The sequence below is a fragment of the Neophocaena asiaeorientalis genome, unplaced genomic scaffold (assembly GCF_003031525.2).
Source record: "Neophocaena asiaeorientalis asiaeorientalis breed wild unplaced genomic scaffold, Neophocaena_asiaeorientalis_V1.1 scaffold90, whole genome shotgun sequence".
NCBI lineage: Eukaryota > Metazoa > Chordata > Mammalia > Artiodactyla > Phocoenidae > Neophocaena > Neophocaena asiaeorientalis.
The window spans coordinates 3,489,050-3,510,000 of record NW_020172445.1 but is presented as its reverse complement, the minus strand read 5'-3'; the positions used below and the strand labels follow the sequence as shown (position 1 = coordinate 3,510,000).

Below are 20,951 nucleotides of genomic sequence, written 5' to 3'. Positions count from 1 at the left end.
CCCTGGCAACCAGTGTTCTACTCTCTGTTTCTATAAGTCAGACTTTTTTAGATTCCACATATGAGTGATATGCTATATTTGTCTTTCTGAGTCTGGCTTATTTCATTTAGCACAGTATCCTCCAAATTCACATATGTTATCACCAATGGCAGGATTTTCTTTTTTCAGGCTAAATAATAGTCTGTTTTATATATATAATATACACATATATCTATCTCACTATTTCTTAATCCATTCGTCTGTCGACGAGCATTTAGATTGTTTCCATACCTTGGCTGTTGTGAATAATGCTGCATTGAACACGAGAGTGCAGATACCTGTTCAAGATGCAGCCATTATGGAAAGCAGTACAGAGATTCCTCAAAATGTAGATGGAGGCTGGATTTGTTCTGTGGGCTGTAGCTTATTAACCCCTGACCTAGACAGACACATCCCTGGCCCTCTTTGACTGTGCCAGGGACAACACAGTGTAAGCTGTCATTGTGATGTATGGTGAGAGCTGTGAGGTGGAAGCTGCATTTGATCCATCTTAGGGTGCCCTGGAAGAATTCCTAGAGGAGGTGACACCTAAGTGGAGGTGGGAAAAATGAGTACCATGTAGCAAGTTGGAAAGGATGAGAGTGAGATCTCCAACCAGAAGGAAGAACACACAAAGGTCAGGAATTAGAAGAGGACAGGAAGTAGCCCAGTCTAGCTGCAACTGAGAGTCTGATGAGAAGGGAGAGTAAGACAAAAAGCAGGAGACCAGCAGGACACAGCAGGAACTGGGGGGAAGGGGCTCGAAGAGCCTTAAGCCAAGTAAGAGAATTGAGACTATTTTGGAGTAGGGGCCAATGGGAAACAATGTGATCAATGATTATTTTTGTCGTTGTTGCTGTTTAACTGAAGTATGATGTGATGTTTGGATGTGCATTTTAAAACAATCAGTCTGGCTACAGGATGACGGAAAGGTAGGTGGGAGATCGGGGGCAGGGGGACCATGAGGAGGCCGAGGAAGGAATCTAGGCAAGAAGGGAATTAGGGGAGTGGACATGGAAAAAAAAAAAAAAAAACCTGCTAGAATCCAGTCCAGGGCAGGTTTCAGCCAACTTTACATTTCTGCCCTATATGGACATGCCTTGAAGCTGTGACTCAAGCCTCCTTCTCAGCCTCTTTCTCATCACCCTCTCATCTTCATCGTCAGTCTCATTGGTCATTAGCTCTGGTTGGGTAGCGGGGGAGGCAGGGTTCTGAATGGCTTTTCTAGCTTTCTTGTCTAAGTCACAAAAGTATATTTGTGATAATAAAAGCATCCTAAATTTGAGGGGCACTTTGTTATCTCTTCAAAGTGCTCAGCAGTTAGATAGATAGACAGGGCTTGCCTTCTGAGCCTCCGGTTCACTGTCTGTGTCCCTTTGGTTAAGTCACTTTGCCCTGCAGAGCCCCAATTTCCTCTTAATTTAAGAGATAATAATTCCTAGAAAATAACGTTGAGGGGATAAATTGGATTATATATCTGACACCCCTAGTACAGTAACTGGAGCATGGGAAGGTGTTCAATAGATTAGAATTACTGTTATTATTTCACAATCATTATTTATACTTCACCACAGTTCTCTGAGACAGGCAAAGCTTAGGGTTACATCACCTAGTATACATTGGGAAATCTGCTCCAGAAATTCTGGAGCTTGAACAAGTCTATCCAAAGAGTTGGTGCAGAGGTGGAGTAGAACTCATGTCTTCTAAGTCTTCATCTTGTTTACACTGAATGATATCTTGGACCTTTTTTGAGACTGAAGGACCTGGTTCCTATAGGGATTTCCTAAAATCTCTTGCCTCTGGAATTCCCCATCCAGGCTTTAAAAATAAATTTCTCTGTACCTTATCGGGCTATTGGCAGCATCAGGGTCTTTGGCATACACTCTCCCCACCACAGTGCCAGCAGCTGCATTTTCTTGGACTTCATGGATATAACTCGGGGCCAAGAACATGGGGGGCTCATCAGCATCTTCCACTGCAATCTTGACCGTCACAGTGTCTTTGAAAGGCCCGTTGCTGATGAACTTTGGGTCGATGTGCACATTGGCTGCCTCTACCTTCAAGCTGTATGCTCTTTTGGTTTCAAAATCTACAGGCTGGCAAGAAAGAAGAGAAGATTGACAACAAATTCCTTGAAAGAATAATGGAAAAGAAAAACCTGATTGTTTTATAGGGCACCATGAATAGTTGTTCAAAGAGAGAAAATCAGTGTTTATTCAATATCCAATTACCTGAGCCATTTGGTTAGACAATCAGACAAATCAATTGCTGAAACTTGGAATGTGCTTAATGGGTAATTCTAGGAGCATGACAGACACAGAAGGACCACATCATCGAAAGTGAACCACATTCTATGAACACACTAAGGCTGCCCAATTCAGTCACTAAAATCATTTAAGGAAAGGAATTAAGACATTACAAAAATAAATGTTATAGCCCATTCTGAAAAGTACTAAGAATCTTGGTAATAAAAAAGTCAATGAATTTCAGGCAAAGAAAAAGCAATGTCTTGTTAGATGACTGCTCCCCTCCACACATACACACTTCTGGCTTAATCATATTGATAGTCTCATTTTTAAAGTTTCTGACCATGTAGCATTTCTCAAAGTCTGGGACCCTTACCAGCAGTGACCCATACACTGACTTAAGGTGGTTTATGGGTAATTTTGCGTGGGTGGGTTTTTGAATGACATTATCCTAATTACTGATCCTATTATTTCTTTTCCAATTCTTCGATTCCCAAACACGTCAAGGACATCTCAGTGTACTGCTAACTTTTAACATTCCTGTTATGCTTCCTGATCTCCCTTTCAAGAGGCTATGATGTAACTCTCTAGCTAGAATGTAATGACAGCGTTTTGTTTTGACTGCATTCATTTTTAGGTTACCTCCTACTTACGGCAAGTGATATAGTACAGTGTGAATACTTCCCTGTTAAAAGAATACATATATGTAAAACAAGTCCATTTAAAGAAAAACAATTATAAGCAATATAGATTTTACACAGACGTGAAAAAATATTAAGAAGCAGCATTTGAATGGCTGTCATTATTAAGAAATTGATGGTAAGCACTCCCTAAATCTGAAGGAGACAAGGTTCCGAGAATCAATCAGTAAAGGGTGAAAAGTAAAATTATAGAAGAGAAACAAGCCTTCCTGCCTAGGAAACAGAACTTTCTAATTAGCGCTCTGGATGATACTGAACTCCCAAATGTTTGGAAAGAGTTGGGTCTTTTAAGGCTAGCATCTGCCTGCCATGTTGTCATCATCTGCCTGGTATTATTTTGAATGGGCATATAATCATAGGGCTCAGTCCTAACCTAATTCTCCAGCACTCTAAACTGAGGATGATTCCAGTTTCAGGAAGGTTAAACGCATTCAACACCCTTGACACTTTTTCCATCATTCTCCACCCCCATCTCCCCAGAGTCAGAGAACACTCCCTTTTCCTGAAGCAAAATGTGTCACCAGCTGCTCCGTCATTCCGAACTCAGCAGCATCTTTGTCCTTCACTGGGTTACTGAGCAGCAGAAAGAAATGATATTTATAGGCTGAAGGTATGAGACTGCTGCAATTCCTCAAAAATCTCTGCGATTATTAGACAAAATTAAAACATGAATATGATATTCTGAGACCAGGTAAGAAATTTTCTGATCTCAGATAGCCTGTTGATTCTCCTAGAACAGAAAGTTTTGAACTTGGTTAGACATATACCTAAGGACCCAGAGCATTGTTTCCACTGGAAAGCCTTGTTGTTGTTGAAGCCAGTATAGTCATGCTGCAGTTTGACTGATACTTTTTGAATCTCAAGCGAAGGTCCCCAGATCTTTGCAAGTGTTTGTCTGTTTCCTAATTTGGTGAGATTTTACTGTCTTCTGGTGCTCATCCCAGGCTTGTGAAGTCCTCCCCCTCTCCCCCAGACAGATTTGTGTGGCCCCTTAGTTGCCCATCTGCAGTCCCTCACCCCCCACCCCAGCTAGGTGAGGAGCATCCCAAAGGACTCTACTGAGTCTTGTTGATCTTTGCCTCTCCAATGCCCAGTAACGACCATACCAAGTGATCACATGTACCAGTCATTGCGACTGAATGGGAAGCAGCGTTGATGGATGGACAACATTTAAGCATTTGCCTACAATTTATTCCCTGCCTCCTTCCAAAAGGGATTTAAAGTAGTTTCCCACGTGAACCTTTATATCCACGTTATGAGTAGTTGAAGTAAAGCTAAATGAGGCAACATACTACATAAGCCATAAAAATCTCAATACCCCTGAGTTTACTAATCCCACCTCTAAAAATCCTCCCTGGGGGATTAATTCAACAGAAAACCCAAACAAACAATATTCAAAAATGCATGATGTTTAGATATCACAGAGGGAACAATATTCAAAAATGCATGATGTGGGCTTCCCTGGTGGCGCAGTGGTTGAGAGTCCGCCTGCTGATGCAGGGGACACGGGTTCATGCCCCGGTCCGGGAAGATCCCACATACCACGGAGCGGCTGGGCCCGTGAGCCATGGCCGCTGACCCTGTGCGTCCGGAGCCTGTGCTCCGCAACGGGAGAGGCCACAGCAGTAAGAGGCCCGCGTACCGCAAAAAAAAAAAAAGCATGATGTTTAGATATCATAGAGGGGTTATATTTAATCATGGGAAACATACACACAAAACACCAAATCCAGCTGTGAGATTTTATTAAGGAAATAATGGTTCATCAATAGGATGGGATGTTATGTAGTCATTAAAAATAATTATGTATATTATATAGCAGCATGTAAAATGTTTATGATGTGCCATTAAGTTAACAAATCAGATCACCCTATGACTGCAACTGTTTTAAATGTTACATATCCACATCTATATACATGTGGACAGAGAATATAAAGAAATAATCAGGCATAAAAGTGGCTTTATTAAAATTATTATTTAAAAAATATTTTAAATGCCTTCTAATGCTGTTCTCACACTGCTTTACAGGCAGTTTATTTGTTTGAAAGTAAATACCTCAGAAACTGTGCCAGGATCTCTCAGTGATAATTGGAGTCCCACTCAGTCAAAGGTGCTGCACGATTGGATTTTCCTCCCCAAGTCTACCAAGCCACCTACAAGTCTCATCTTTATTTTGCTAACCACACAGAGATTGTCTCAGTATCCTGAAGGCAGCTTCTCTCTCTCATGCACCATTATACTCTTGACACCTACTGTGTCTGACACAGAGTACTCAAGAAATATTTATTGCTTTCTAAGCTATTCAATAAATGAATGACGCTAGCTCCTAAATAACTCTTGAATTCTTCACCTTTACCTCTTCTGCCTTCTTCAGGTCTTTGTAATTCCTCCCTTGCATTCCAACAAGATTTCTTCAACTGGTCCCACTGTATCCATCTCAAAAACCTCCAGACTGAACTTATTCAAGTTTCTTAACTGTGTCCTATTTCCCTCAACACCAGTCCTTCATGAGCTCATTTTCTCTGACCTTCCTCTCCTTATCTATCTGGTAATTTCCTATTCATCTATGAAGGCTCAGCTCTAGAACTGCCCCCCTGTAAGCAGTCATTCATGACCCATAGTCACAGATCTTATCATACTTTATCACAGTTGCTTCTCAGCTGGGGAGTGATTTTGCTGTACCTCACCCCAGGTATGTTAGGTAATGTCTAGAGCTATTTTTAGTATCATAGCTGGTGGGGCTGGATGTGTGCTTACTGACATCTAGTGAGGAGAGGCCAGGAATGTTGCTAATCACCATACAATGCACAGCGCTGCCCCTACAGCAAAGAATTCTCTGTCCTGAAATGTTAATAGTGTCAAGGCTGGGAAAACCCCCTCTATGTTAATTGTCTTTTTGCTTTTAACTGTCCTGTTAAATTGTGATCTTGTGACCAGGACTCTGTTTCTTCAGTTTTAGATGTCCAGCCTCTCGCAAAGGGTGTGCCTGACAAATAATAATAACTCAATAACTCTTGGTAGAAAAACGTTGAATGAATTAAGGAGTAAGTGAAAAAACTATATTAAAAATATTTTTTAAAGACAAAAATATTTTCACGGATCTCTCTATATCTTTTTATATTATTAAATCATATATATAATGATTCCTATAAGGATCCATCATTTTACTCTATTAAATTCACCCCTCAATATTTTTTCCTGCTGGACAGTTGGAACTTTGTGTTATAAGCTTAAGCAAACGTTCTTTTACAAATTAAAGAACATCTTACTCTGTTTTAAACCTAAACATCAGTGCTTTATAGAAGGTTATTCCTTTGCCCGGAAGAAACACATTGAATTGGGGGGAAATGTGCAAATTAATCATATGCAGAGAGCTCACGTGCGATGTGTTAGTTCCATGCGGTGATTTACATGTTTCAGATTTTAGAGACACAGTGTGTGTTTATACCCTGAATACATTGAAAACAGGTGACAACCTAAGCATAACCAACTACCCAATTACTTGAACAGCAAAGGATGGGAAGCAGGAATTGCTGATGTCACTGCTCATATGTCAGTGGCAAGCAGGAGGGACGGAAATGTTAACTAACAAAGCCAGTTGACAGCTCTATGCTACACACAGTCACACAGCTACTTTTCCAGAGCAGAAACCAGAAGCGATTACCCCAGCCCCTTGTGGCTGGTGATTAGGCTTCTGTGGCTACACCATTCATCATCACTAATGTTGACTTTTCCAGGTGTCCAGAGTTCACCCCGACTTCCATATTCTTTTATGACAGAGTCACTTCTACTTTCTCTTTGTTTGGGTCCCCTCATATTTCCCCCAAACCTAACAATGCTTACTTATGCTGTGAAAAGTCAGCTTCCTAGAACATCTCTCTCCCTGCTCTCCTTACTGAAAGATTCCTCCCAGGCATCTCCCTCTACCCCACCCTTGCCTCCTCTCCAGCCACTGGCCTCTTTATTGATTCTTCAAATTAATTTTTTTTATCAGTGTTCCAGGCCAATCTTTTCCATCACACCAAAGAGCTTAATATTCATGTTACAAAACCAAGTTGAAAATGAATACTTGATTAAAACCAAGGTAATCCCATCATCCAATTCAGATTTAATACTCCATATACTTTGATGATAGAGAAATGTTGATTTCTCAAGTGGTAAATCAGGGGTAAAACTGTTTTAGAATGTACTGTAACTGTTTCTTTACCTGAAAGTGAATCAAATCTGGCTCTCTTCTATAACCCCTTTCTGGTCCGTCTATTTGCAAAATGTCTTGAGTGGGAAGATGTTCTAGAATACACTAAGTTTGAATTCCATGTCTTTAAATTACTAGCTGTGTGATTACAACCGGGTCAAATTATTTAATCTGTCTGAGCCCCAATCTCCTCACAATTAAACTGAGGTATCATTGCTGACTGGGATAATAACATCTACTTTATATGATTTTTATCATGTAAAATAAATGAATGCTTGTAAGAGGCTCAGGCTTTGGCCAATATTTAGAATTGAGTAAATGTTAGATTTTTTTTAAACCAAACAAGAACAAGCAATAATCTCATTTTTGTAGTGAATTAATCTCAGGGACACATTTTTAGCAACAATTTAGCTGACTATGAGGGAAGGCCCATTATTATTGCTTCTCGGGTTCAATTTTGAGGGAAAATCAAGCAGAGGTTTGGTTTAAGTTTCATAGAAGGCCCAGCAATGTAATGGACCTTGGGTGTTTGAGATAAGAAAAGTTCCAAAGAGCCTATATTAACAGACTCAGCTTGGCAGAGCTAAAGAGGGAACTTCATGTATGCTCAGGGCTGTCTGTCCAAAATCTAGATTTATCTAGCTATCTTTCTTTCCATGGGGAAACTGTGCCAAGTCACATAAGAACTAACCAGCAATCTCAGGGCAGGTATTCTCACTCCCCCTTCTTTTTTTTCCCAGTTTTATTGAGATATAATTTACATACAGCACTGTCTAAGTTTAAGGTGTATAGCATAACAATTGGACTTTCATACATCAGGAAATTATTACCACAATAAGTTTAGTGAACATTCATCATCTCATATAGATACAAAAGAAAAAGAAAAAGAATTTCCTTTTGATGAGCTCTCTAAGGATTCACTCTCTGAACAACTTTCATAGATAACATACAGCAGTGTTAATTATATTAATCACAGTGTACATTGCATCCCTAGACTTATTTATCTTATAACTGGAAGTCTGTGCCTTTTGACCCCCTTCATCCAACTTCCCCTCCCCCCACCCCCCACTTGTGGCAACCACATATCTGATCTCTTTTTCCATGAGTCTATTTGTTTGCTTGTTTTTGAAGTATAATTGGCCTACAATACCATCCTAGTTCCTGGTGCACAACATAGTGATTTGATATTTCTATATATTTCAAAATGGTAAGTCTAGTTGTCATCTGTCATCATACCAAGATATTACATTATTATTGACTATACTCCCCAAATCATACAAAAACTAACCATCGAACTCAGGCAGGCATCACTGGCCCCTTCTGCCAGCTTCCTCTGGAATACAGTTCTGTTATCTCCCCAAAGCTCAGAGTTTAACTGCAGAGTCAGGTCCAGCCCTCAGTTGTCCATATTCTCCTTTCTTTAGCCTTCAACTCCCTGTTTCCAACAGCGGTGCCTCGGCAAGGCAGGCCACAGCACTGCCACATCTGATTCCTCACCCTAACTCACCTTTTTCAGTTTCACCACACCCTCCTGTGTTTCATAGTCCGTTGTGATTTCAAACAATTCCATCCCATCTCCATCAACAATATTGTACGTAACTAAGCCATTTTCTCCAATGTCTGGGTCTTTAGCCTTCACTCTTCCCACTTCCTCCCCGGGTACAGCTGCTTCTGACACAGACATCTGGTATACGCCTAGAAGAAGAAGACATCTATTTTTATTTTCCCTTTTATTTGGCAGCTGTAAGACTTTAGATTTCATTGAATCTCAATAAATTTCTCAAAGGGTTTGACATTGAACTTTCTATTGATTGAAAACATGAAAGAAGTGAATGGATGAGAGGAAGATCCCACATGGCTTGCTTGTCAAAGAAATGTTTTCTGCAAAGGATGATGAAACAATATCAGGGTCCAGGGTGGTAGGGTGGGGTCACCCGTCACATGTGAGAGAGGAAAACAATGCCCAGTTACATTTCCCATCAGGAACTGATGGAGAGCCATGTATATCTTCACACATTCAAAAAAATCAAAACTTCTTTTTACGTCTTTGGAATGGTCTGTAAGTTAATTCTAAGGCTCACATGTGGCACTGCCAGGTGCCCAGAAAAAGAACACCCTTCCCTGTTTAAAAGCCTTCCGGAGCTCCATATTTATTTTAAAATCAAATGCAAGTTGTATCCTTCATGGTCATGATCCTTCCAGCTGTATATCTGACTCTTCTTACTTTACCTCCTTCACCATTTGATTAACTGATACCTTATATGGAAACGCTTCTCACTGGGCCAGACAAATCATGTGAATACCTGGGGATAAAAATTATAAACAAAGCAAACAGCAAATTGCAGAAACCCCTGAAGTGGGAACACAGTGAATACATACAGAACAGCAAGACCACAAGTGTGACTGCAGCCTTCTGGTAGGAGGTAAGGGTATATAGGGAGGCTGGGGCCCAACTGCGCACAAAGGGCATTGCAGGAGATGGAAAAGACTTCAGGTTTTCCTTAAACTTGGTGGGAAGCCACTGAAAGGTTTTCAGTAGAGAAGTGAGATTTGAGATAATCTTATTCGCATTATCACAATTCAGAAATATTCTCTGCGAAACAATGTAGAGAAGCAAGGGTTGGAAACCTGGCCTCTACCACTTTTAAGCCAAGTGGTCTTGGGCAAGTTACTTAAGCTCTTTAAGCTTTAGTTTCCCCTTATGTGGATTTTATCAGTTCTAATACTCTGTCTGCATTTATCTATTGGGTTGGCCAGAAAGTTTGTTTGGGTTTTTCCATAACATCTTTTAGAAAAATCTGAATGAACTTTTTGGCCAACCCAATATATTGTTTGGCTGTGAATACTTTCGGTTCAGACCCATATTTAACTTAAACACACCATGCCCTCCATGATAGAGGACAAGTAGGAGGTGGGAGTCTCTGCAGATAATTACCAATTTACATGAAGGTTTAGAAAAACCTACTCCCAGTCTTCGTCAAGTTCATAGCTGTAAACCTGGTATCTTCACAGTAGTGATGTAACTTTACCCTATGATTGTATGTGAGCAAGGGCGTTAATCACTACCTGCTAATAGTCCTGCATGGCCTTTTGCATCCAGCATACCAGCCAGCTTTAGAGTGGATAACGGAGCATGCAGTTTCTTAAGGCTTACGCTTATTGGAGATGCTGAACCTTGTGGCTGACCAGGCAAGGCAGTCTTCAACTCTTTGGTGACTTTATGAGAACTGGCTGTTGCCTTGTAATCCTCTATCTCAATGTCTCCCTTGCATAGATTGTTGTCTTTGGATACCTTTGAGTGACCATGCGTGGTGCCTTCCTGGGGCCATACTTGGTGGCCTTCCCTGTTCTCTCATTTATAAAAAGTGCCATCTCTCTGGCAATAAACTCGCAGTCTCTACCAGCTACTCTCCTCATTAGTGAAGAAGACACTTTCATGGTGAACTCCCCGTGAACTAGCAGCGGCAGCATCATTACGATCACACTGTACCTCTGTCTATACTTATAATGTACACATAACCAGATTTGTGTACAAAATCTGGCTTTGCCATATCCTTCAGGCAAGTTACTGCACCCTTCATGGAACTCAGTTTTATCTGTAAAATGGAGGCTCTTGTAGAGATCTGTAATAGTAGTAACTATTCATTAAAGGATGGTAGTTGTTGTAATTATAATGATTAATAATGACCTTTCAAGTCATTTTTTCTTTTATTTCCTGTTGCAAGCCTATCAGTTTTGTAGAAGGACCATAATCCCCTAGATAATACTGATAATAATGGCTAACATTTGTTGACAACTTATGCCAGATCACATTGTAAGATTTTACACTAGCTCATTTAGTTCTAACAACATCCTATTAATTGAGCCCTGTGGAAGATTGTATTTTGCAAAAATAGTCCAAACAGTATCTCCAAGCCCACATGCTTTTCTTTCAACGTGACTTTAACAGTCCTTCCCTTGAAAGGTGGGGTCTACAAGAACTCCACTTACATTTGGGCAGTCTTATGACTACAGTAGAAATGATGCTATGTGATTTCTGAAGCTAGGTCACAATACGCAATACCGTTTCTGCTTGGTGTCCTTGGGGCTCTCTTCACTTTTAGAACCTATCCAAGCCACTCCTTTGAGGCTGATATGAAGGGGAACCAACAGCCAACATTAACTTGCCAGCCATGTGACTGAGCCATCTTGGAAGTAGATCTTCCAGCCCCGAACTGTGCCAGTTGATGCTATGGAAACAGAAACAAGCTGCCTCCTTCAGGTTTTGCCCAAATTGCAAACTCATGACAAAAATAAACGATTATAGTTGTTTTAAACCACAAGATTTGGGGCAGTTTGTTAGGTAGCAATAGATAACTGATTCAGGCACTATTACATATCCAGGTTAGAAATGAGAACACTGAGACAGAGAAAGGTTAATTAATTACTGCATCACATCATGAGCACCTAGCAAAATGGATTTTCTGTTCCCAGGGTTGTAGAACATTTTATGTCTCCACTTTCTCCCACTACCTCTCCTCCACTTAAGTTTTTTGTTGTCGTTACTCCACTTAAGTTCTTTGTTGTCCTCCACTTAAGTTTTTTGTTGTCTTGTTTTTTGCAAGAATGATATAAAGAGCCTCCATTTTTCTAGATTTCTTCTGGAAAGTTGAGTACAGCGGGAATGGGTCAGAGAAGAGTTGGCTGTGGCACCATTGGAAAGTGAAAGCCAAGCCCACCTACTTACTCTGTGGAAACTTTGGTGGGTTGTCATTGACATCAGTCAGTGTGATCGTCACTTTGGTTGTCCCTGAGAGTCCACCCATGTGTCCACCCATGTCCTTGGCCTGGATCACCACGTGGTACTCCTCCTTAGCTTCCCTGTCCATGTTGGGAAGGGCTGTTCTGATGATACCTGGACAGGTGAGCAGGGAACATCACAGATATTCATTGATAACATTATGACAAAAACGATCTAGGCACAGGGGAAGCAAAGATGAATAGAACAGCATCTGCCCTCACAGAAGAGTCACTCAAACACGGCAATTATCAAAAGTAGCCATACCTGGAGCATCATATAGATATACTTTCTAGCAAATGGTCATAATTATTAATATAGCATTAAAATTTTATGTTTCATATGTTGTACTGTAAATGCAAGTAATAACCTCACCCTTCTCGGGTGTGACACTTAAAGATCCTAAAGACTGATATATTTGAGGACGCACTGCATGAACATCAGTAACAAACCCATGCTTTTGGACTGCCAGCAGAATCTCTTGACTATCTATGCCTGCATGCAATTCTTAGAAACATTTCTATGGTCCATATTAAGTTAAAAGTAGAAGGCGATGTATTAAAATGTTAATATTAATTTTTTGAAGTGTATACCAAATGGGTTAAAAATATATACAATGCTTATACAAACACTTACTGTCTACTATCCGCTATCACTGGAAACAATGATACGTTAATAACTGAATTCTACATCGTCTCTGGATATTAGCACATTATTGGTGTGGAAACCATGCTCACTTAAATCTTTTGGGAACATATTCAAGCTTTTTCTGTCTGTAGACACGGTAACATTTATACTGGAAATATAAGAGAGTGCTGTGGAAGCTTTAAGTCCTTATCCTTTTCTGACCCTGACGTTTGTATGTTTCTCAGCAACATCCTTGAACTCACTGAGCCTCGTTTTTCTTGTCTGTTAAATAATTTGGTAGGTTCAAATTGGTGGTTCTTAACTATGAGTCCCTGAGACACGAAAGTTGCAACTGGAGTCCTTCCAGCGATTTTAACATCTCAAAAATCCATATGAAATCCCACATTTATCCTTGGTTAATCTGAAAATTAATTGGCAAAATTAATTGGTAAATGCCTTTGATGAAATCATAGCAAGTAGCCCCATAAATTGTGATCTGAAGCAAAGAGGCTACAAATAAATGATTACATAGGTAAGTGGAAGTTATATTCAATAAGTGGGCAAAGTATCTGATTGGCAGGCTATATATATATACATATAAACATATGTATTTGATAAATTTTAACTATAATAATAAAAGCGGATTGTTTGTAAACATCTTTCAAACACATGGGGGTATGTTGTGGAAAAAAAGAAATGAGTTTGGGGTATAATATCGTGGACTAGCAGGTTCACAGGACTTTAGTGTTTATTCTAATAAAAGGATCCTAGATTCAAATTTGGTACAAATGGAGTGAAACATTTTGGCGTGGGTTTTGGTTGTTTGTATTTGTTCACTCTTTCGGTTTGCTGTTTGTTTTCTGTATGGAATTTGCAGAGCCTCCTTCTTGGATGCTAACGCCGCTGGGAATCTAAGCACAGTGGAGGAGGTTGGGGATATGCCTCCTCCCAGACACACGTTAGCATCAGTTCCCACCCCCACCATCCCCAGCCCTGGCTTTGAGAGCTGCCAGTTTTCATACCAGTCTTCAAGTCCTGTGGTCTCTTAATTTGGATCCACAGTTGAATTTTATGATAAAGCATACTTTACGGTAAATTCTTAAGTTGAATTTTAAGATATGATTTTAAGAGAAAAGTTGCATCTAAGATTATATTTATTACTGTGACATGGTGTAATACAGACAGTATCTGATCCTCACAATAGTCTTGTTAGGTGGCCCTTTTTATATTTTAGAAAACTAGGACTCAAATAAGTTTTAGTGAGCAGGCCTGGACTCCTTATTCACAACGTGTCGCAAATCGCAATGCCATTCCACGGTACCTGTCTGTGCTTCGACTGAAAAGTAGGGTTGTCCTTCCAGGATACTGTACACTAACTTGGCACTGTTTCCATAGGTGGGGTCGTCTGCATCTGAAGCTGTCACCTGGATTACTGATGTTCCTTAAAAGTGAAATACAGTCATTAGCAACAGTCCCTCAGCTTTTCAAATTATATTCTAGTTTGCAAAGTTTTATCTTAAGATTAAAAACTGAGGAGAGCCCCAAAATTATTCAACATGCTTTCATTTTCCGGGGTTGAGATGCAAAAATAACCTCCTTCCCTCCCTCTCTCCCTTCCTTTTTGTTTAATTCCCATAGCTTAAAAATGAACTTTCTATATTCATAGTACATCCTGCTATACTTAGTAGTTAAAATAATAATATGAACATTATTGCAAAAACATTCTAAGACCCATGCAACTGGAATGTTCAGTATATCAAATAATTAAATAAAAATCTTCCCAAATAGTATAATAAAGGATAATTAATGATGAATTGCTTTTCATGAAAGGACAGAGTGCAGTCCTCCATCTGTAGCAGAGCAATAAATACATCATTTTATTGTTGCTTTGCATGTAATAAAATGGCTGCTAATACTACATTTTAATTAATTGATGGCTATAAATATTGTACAGAATGTTGTTCCCTACTGGCATGAAAATTGCATCTTCCCATCTCTAACAGGTCTGGTAGTCATATAACAGAAACCACCAGTAGACATCTGGTGAGATCTAAGGCAAGCATTTGTGGGTCACAATGGAAGGAAACCAGGGAATTGAAGGAAGATGGGATTCAGTTTTTCCTAGAAAAAACCTCTGTTCCCTGATGGTCACAAGTATCTGAGGGCATGAAATGCTGGGCTTCAGAATGGGGCAGGGGAGATGCTCAAGGGAGAGAGCTGGTTATTATAGAATTCCTCTGTGCCAGGCATTGTTTGGGGCATGTTCCATGTGTTCTGCCCCTCTGTTGGGTGTTTTTACATTCACTGTGCTTGTGAGGTACTTAGTATGACAGGTAGGAAGTTTTGCAACCTATTTTTCAGAGTGGGTTATTGCCAGAGTCAGGAGTCTAACCTCTACCCAGCAAATAACCAAACCCAAGTGCTTTCCGAGACAGTTTCAGCAGAGGGGCCAGGTTCTATGTGAAAGGCGAGGGAGTCCATTTACACAGCCTCTGACAACCCTTTAATTTACAAGGCTGTCAGTGATTTTCACATGGCATAAAAATAAATCTCACTTTTTTTTCTGTAATTCATTTTTTCGTACAAATAACTTTTTTCTGAGCATTTCCCACATAACTAGGCACTATTCTAAGTAGTGGAGATTTATAAGGGAGTTAATAAGCTCTATTCTCTACCTTCGTGGTAGAGCTAGGGAAAGTATTATTTTTTATGCTTAATTTGCTTCGAGGAATCCACTAAGTTCATTACAACTCTTTGTATTTTACATCTGTGTTGTTTAACTCGCATTAGAGTTTACATTATCCTCATTGTATAGATGACAAAACAAAAACTGAGAAAGATGTAAGATGTTGTCTGGGTTGGCCTGGCTGGTCAGAGGCACAGCCATGATTCCAACCCAGTGCTGTCTGGCAGCAGACTCTACTCTCATAGGCCATGATGCAAAATCTGATGTTACTCCTTAAGCACCAAGCTGCCCCAAGGTGGGATCAATGAAAATTCCCCTAGAGCATCATGTATGATGGCTGGCCTTTGTCCCCTGGCTCAGCTGCTGACACTGCTGTCCCCTGTTTACTGATTTATTTGATGTCTGCTATTTCTCATTAAAGTCCCCAGGTGAATACTGAGAAACTAAAGAATTGGGCAGGGCAAAGGGAAGAGAAGAAGGCAGAAAAGGCTCAGCTGGGTTTTCATAAAGTATGAGAAGGGTTTGACTTTAGCTGGAGGAGAAGAAGGGGACGATTTTTTTTAGCATCAAAAGTTCTATATGCAGAATGGAAGGAGCTTAGAGTTGTAGAGTCATTTCTGTATCTAATACTCTTGAGCAAACTGATTCCCAATCTTGATGCTTAGTTTTCTCATCTGTAAAATGGCCCTGATGATCCTTACGTTCATGGGAACTTTATTATTTTTTTTAAATGTATTTATTTATTTTTGGTTGCATTGGGTCTTCGTTGCTGTGCACAGGCTTTCTCTAGTTGCGGCGAGCGGGGGCTACTCTTCATTGTGGTGTGCAGGCTTTTCATTGCGGTGGCTTCTCTTGTTCTGGAGCACGGGCTCTAGGCACACGGGCTTCAGTAGCTGTGGCATGCGGGCTCAGTAGTTGTGGCACACGGGCTTAGTTTCTCCGTGGCATGTGGGATCTTCCCTGACCAGGGCTCGAACCCGTGTCCCCTGCATTGGCAGGCGGATTCTCAACCACTGCGCCACCAGGGAAGTCCTCATGGGAACTTTAAATCTCTGATTCGCGTAAGCATACTCACTCCCTGATTAGTACAGCTCTGATCATTGTCTGAAAAACAAATCCTTCTTAATATGAGGCATGCTTCTCAAAAGACCACAACTACATGCATTCTATAAAGCCAAACAAAGGTTACTGCCAGGAGAAGGTAGCTAGTTGAATAAATCATTCACAGAATTGTCCTCTAACAATGTGATGTGTCTTTATGCATGATAAAAGACGTAGCTGCTTCTGAATTATTCTAACAGATGATGACATAGTGTCATGGTTAGATATATATTCTGGATTGACTTAATAGCTCAGATGACCTTGAATAAATTCATTAACCTGTTTCTAGCTTGGGTTTCCCATCTGCAAAATATTTTCAATAGGACCTACCTCATTGCAAAGATGAGTCACTGCCAAGATTAAATGCAATACTGCATGTAAATCATTAATTAGCATGGTGCCTACATGGCACAAATACTGCTATTACTTATTGAACACCAACATGCACTAGTGACCAGATGTATGTTATTTCTAATCCTGCATGACTAGAAACTTTTATCCCCATTTTACAGAGGAGAAACTCAGGCTAAGAGAACAGATGCAACTGATTCCCAGTCACGAGGTTAATAAGCACCAGGGCCAGGATGACATGGATTTGATTACGTCTTTCCTACTCTTCCACACCTCCTCATATTTTGTAAGCTTAGAGTTTAAAACCTCAGGGCAATTTAAAATATTTGAAACGTCAGCTACATATATGAAATTTTTTTGTTTGTTATTCTACCATAGAAGATACAGCATAAATTCTACTTCCTGATTTGGGAGAATAGGCACCAGCCTGCCCACCCACAGAGACACCAGGCCTGCAGGTGGAGTGGGTCCGCCCTCCCCTGCCCTTACGTACCCACGTTGGACCTCTCAGGCACGTTGGCATGATAGGTCTCGTGTAAGAACTCGGGAGGGTTGTCATTAATGTCCTGGACCTTGACGATGAATTCTGATGGCGGCTCCAGGGGCCGGTTGGTGTCCCTGTCCACCGCCTGAGCCATCAGCGTGTACTGGGCTCTCTCCTCTCGGTCCAATGTCTTGGTAGCATGAATGTTCCCTGATTTGTCATCAATCACAAAAATGGTTCCGGCTCCTTCACCTGAGAGAATGTATTTAATGTTCCCATCACCAGAGTCAATATCGGAATGAAGCTAGGAAAAGAGAAATCGAGATTTGTAATTCCTTGACAGATGCACTGGGGAGGTAGAGACACACTTACATGCTGTTGAGACAATACACTGTTTACATACACACACACACTGAGAGGGAGATGTTCTCACCCCATTTTACAAATGAAGAAATGTAATCTTAGAGGAGATAATTGTCTTGTCTAAGGTCACACAGCTGGGGAGCAGTGAAGCCAGGGTCCAAACATTTTTAAATTTTAAGATTCATGTTGTCCCTCCCACTCTCCCATTACATATGCACACATACAAAATATATATAATATACATTAGTTCAGTTATTTTGAAAGAAATATGCACATACTATAGAAAATAAAAAACACACATTTGTGCAATAAGTAAATCTTATAAGTTCTGATTCCCATTCCTTATTTTTCCCTGCTCAGAGACAGCTCTTATGACCAGTTTCTTGTGAATCCTCTAAGACATATTCTATGCATATGCAAGAATATCTACACAGATACACGTGCTTTGGTTTATTTTTACACAATAAAGTGCATAGTGCACATACCACTCTTCACTTCTGCTTTCCTACCACAATAAATTCAGAGGACCCTTCCACACTGGTACATATAAATCGACCTCATCAACTGTATGGATGTTATTATAATTTCAGTCCTCTTCCAAAGGACACTAAGATTCCAAAGGACACCAGGCTTTTGTTACCTCAAACAATCCATTGGTCAGACTTTCTGAAAGACCTGCTGTGTGGCGCAGGACGTATGAGGAGCTGAGGATGGAACCTGCCTGAACAAGCCCCCATTCCCATCGTAAGCATGGGGTGAGTGGGGTGGGTTGATATATATGCAGCTCTTAGACTAAAGAAAGACTATATATCCTTGGGATTTTCCCCTCTGTTGACAAAGCCCAGAGAAATGATGGAACTTGCCTAAATCCACAGTTGGCAGGGCCAGGAAGTCATCCAGGTCTCCTGACTACCCACCTGTGCCTTCTGCCTTGACTCTGCTCTGTGTGTTGTAACATGGAACTCCCCCCCAAAGACCACATCCAATTTTCCTGTAGCAATAAACTCTTTATTGTACCTTGTTGCCCAACCTCAATTTCTGCAGCTATCATCTCGATGAGTTCCTCTGTCCTCATTTTACCCTTTGTGGGAAAAGATAAGCATTACTTTCACCATTCTCATAGGCTTCAAGAGTAACCAAGTGGATAAAAAGCCCTTGGTTCTACCTACTACGTAAGAAAACCTAGTATAAACTAAAAAGCTTTATTCAAATGACATTGAAATATAATAATGCTTACTACCTATAATTATTATCTTATTATTATTATAATTCCATTTTAATATTATTAATGCGATTTTCATTATTATTATTATGAAACCAAGACTTAGAAAGCTTGTCCAGAATCACAAAGCAGGATTGAACACATTGCTTTAAAAAACTTTTTGTATTGTTCCAGTTTCCCCAAAAATATCTAACTGATTTACAGTGCCTCAGTGAAACACCAAATATTTCAGCTCAGGGGGATACCTGTAGGTACAAATTACATGTTGATTTTAGTCTATAGTGCTTCTCAGGAAAAGAAAAAAGCATACTTTCCTTCAGAACTTGTTATTCATAACAAGCTATGTGCTGTCATGAAATTATGACTACACATTTCTTATGAATAAGGCAGTTTGCGAGTAATATACAAAGCTATTGGAATACATGAAGCTACAAAGGATGACCCAAATTGCCCCAGTCTTCATACAAGTTTCCACAGTGAGGGCAGGATCCCTGCCCCCATTCCTCTGGCTCCCCACCTAACCCCCAATAATAGTTTATGTTCATTTGTTTTCCCTGCCTCAAACCTGGCAAAAGTCAGGGGCTCAGCCATGTGAATGCGCAACAAGGAAATCAATGCAACACTTACTTTAATGGGAGTGTTTAGACAAGGAATGTTTCTAGGGACCTTCGTATATTACATAGGAATTCAGCAAGACTCTTGGGAATTAAGCGAATTTCATGATCAACCAAATAACTGAAAAACATTCAAATATACTGCTCATTATTTTTATCTTGTTTTCAGAGTTCAAAGTTGGATATAAATTCCTTTTTTACCCTCTCCAACAAAGATGATCCATACAACCAACAATGATATTTATTAGTTTCAACACAAAAAGCAGTTTGGCAAACCACTGAGTGCTATCAAGGGATCATTTGCTGAGGTGGACACAGCCAACTCCTAACTCCCAAGACTGATGGCATCCCCTCTGCAGAGCACAGCATGGTGCAGACTGTGCTTCCTGCAGGAAATCTAACAGTCCATGGTTTTCCAAATTACACTTTTTTTTTTTTTTTTTTTTTTTTGCGGTATGCGGGCCTATCACTGTTGTGGCCTCTCCCGTTGCGGAGCACAGGCTCCCGACGCGCAGGCTCAGCAGCCACGGCTCACGGGCCCAGGCGCTCCGTGGCATGTGGGATCTTCCCGGACCGGGGCGCGAACCCGCGTCCCCTGCATCGGCAGGCGGACTCTCAACCACTGCGCCACCAGGGAAGCCCCCCAAATTCCACTTTTTGAGAGCATCTTATTTCACTCAACCTTGAATGTCATCAAATCAAAGGTTTTTAGGGAACAAGTCATCTAGTCTAATCCTCCTATTCATGGGGAACCACAGATCAGCATTGTCTCAAAAGGAAGTTCCATAGGATCCAACCACTTTATTTCTTTTTACCCCCATCCAATCCGACATCAGGCTCATTTTCGTGTGTCTAGATTTTCCGTCCTCTTCCATCTGCTGACTTTTAGGAGGCATGACACCTGCTTGCTCCACAGATATGCTGAAATGGCCCTCTACGTCTTGTCTCTTCTGCACTCCCCACCCTAATACACACCCTGCTCCTCACTGAGAAAGTCCCCGTGGCAGATGTTCTATTTCTCAGAACAGTTCATGCACAGCTTTCCACATTGCTCAAGCCACACAGTTCCTGCTGTGGCTCAAGTCTCTTCTTCCTCTCTGGGCATACAGCCCATCTCCTTGATGGAAGGAATTCTATGTGCCAATTATTTCCCTGTGCTCCATTTCTCAAGGATACTTCTACTTTGGGTGTAATCTTTCCATTTTGGATATAAATGATGAAATTGCTCTAGTACATCTCTTCAAAAAGGCACTTTTCCGGGGCTTCCCTGGTGGCGCAGTGGTTGAGAGTCCGCCTGCCGATGCAGGGGACCCGGGTTCGTGCCCCGGTCTGGGAAGATCCCACATGCCCGGAGCGGCTGGGCCCGTGAGCCATGGCCGCCGAGTCTGCGTGTCCGGAGCCTGTGCTCCGCAACGGGAGAGGCCACAACAGTGAGAGGCCTGCATACCGCAAAAAAAAAGAGTTCACGTGCCACAACTAAGGAGCCCACCTGTCACAACTAAGACCCAATGCAACAAAATAAATAAATAAATATTTAAAAAAAAAAAAAAAAAAATTAAAAAAAAAAAA

General features: G+C 40.8%; 1 protein-coding gene across 3 annotated transcripts in view; it reads right to left on the bottom strand.

Moving 5' to 3' along the window:
• Positions 1-20,951, bottom strand: part of CDH11 (cadherin 11) — a 141,212-nt gene that overhangs the window by 24,066 nt on the left and 96,195 nt on the right. For 2 of the 3 annotated variants that reach the window (XM_024733711.1, XM_024733718.1), the window contains 5 exons: positions 17,193-17,487; positions 13,883-14,002; positions 11,884-12,051; positions 8,665-8,852; positions 1,861-2,114 (listed from right to left, as the gene is read on the bottom strand). In XM_024733711.1, coding sequence (XP_024589479.1) covers positions 1,861-2,114; positions 8,665-8,852; positions 11,884-12,051; positions 13,883-14,002; positions 17,193-17,487 — 1,025 coding nt within the window. The remainder of the gene's footprint in view (positions 1-1,860; positions 2,115-8,664; positions 8,853-11,883; positions 12,052-13,882; positions 14,003-17,192; positions 17,488-20,951) is intronic. The other variant, XM_024733724.1, reaches the window with a different exon arrangement.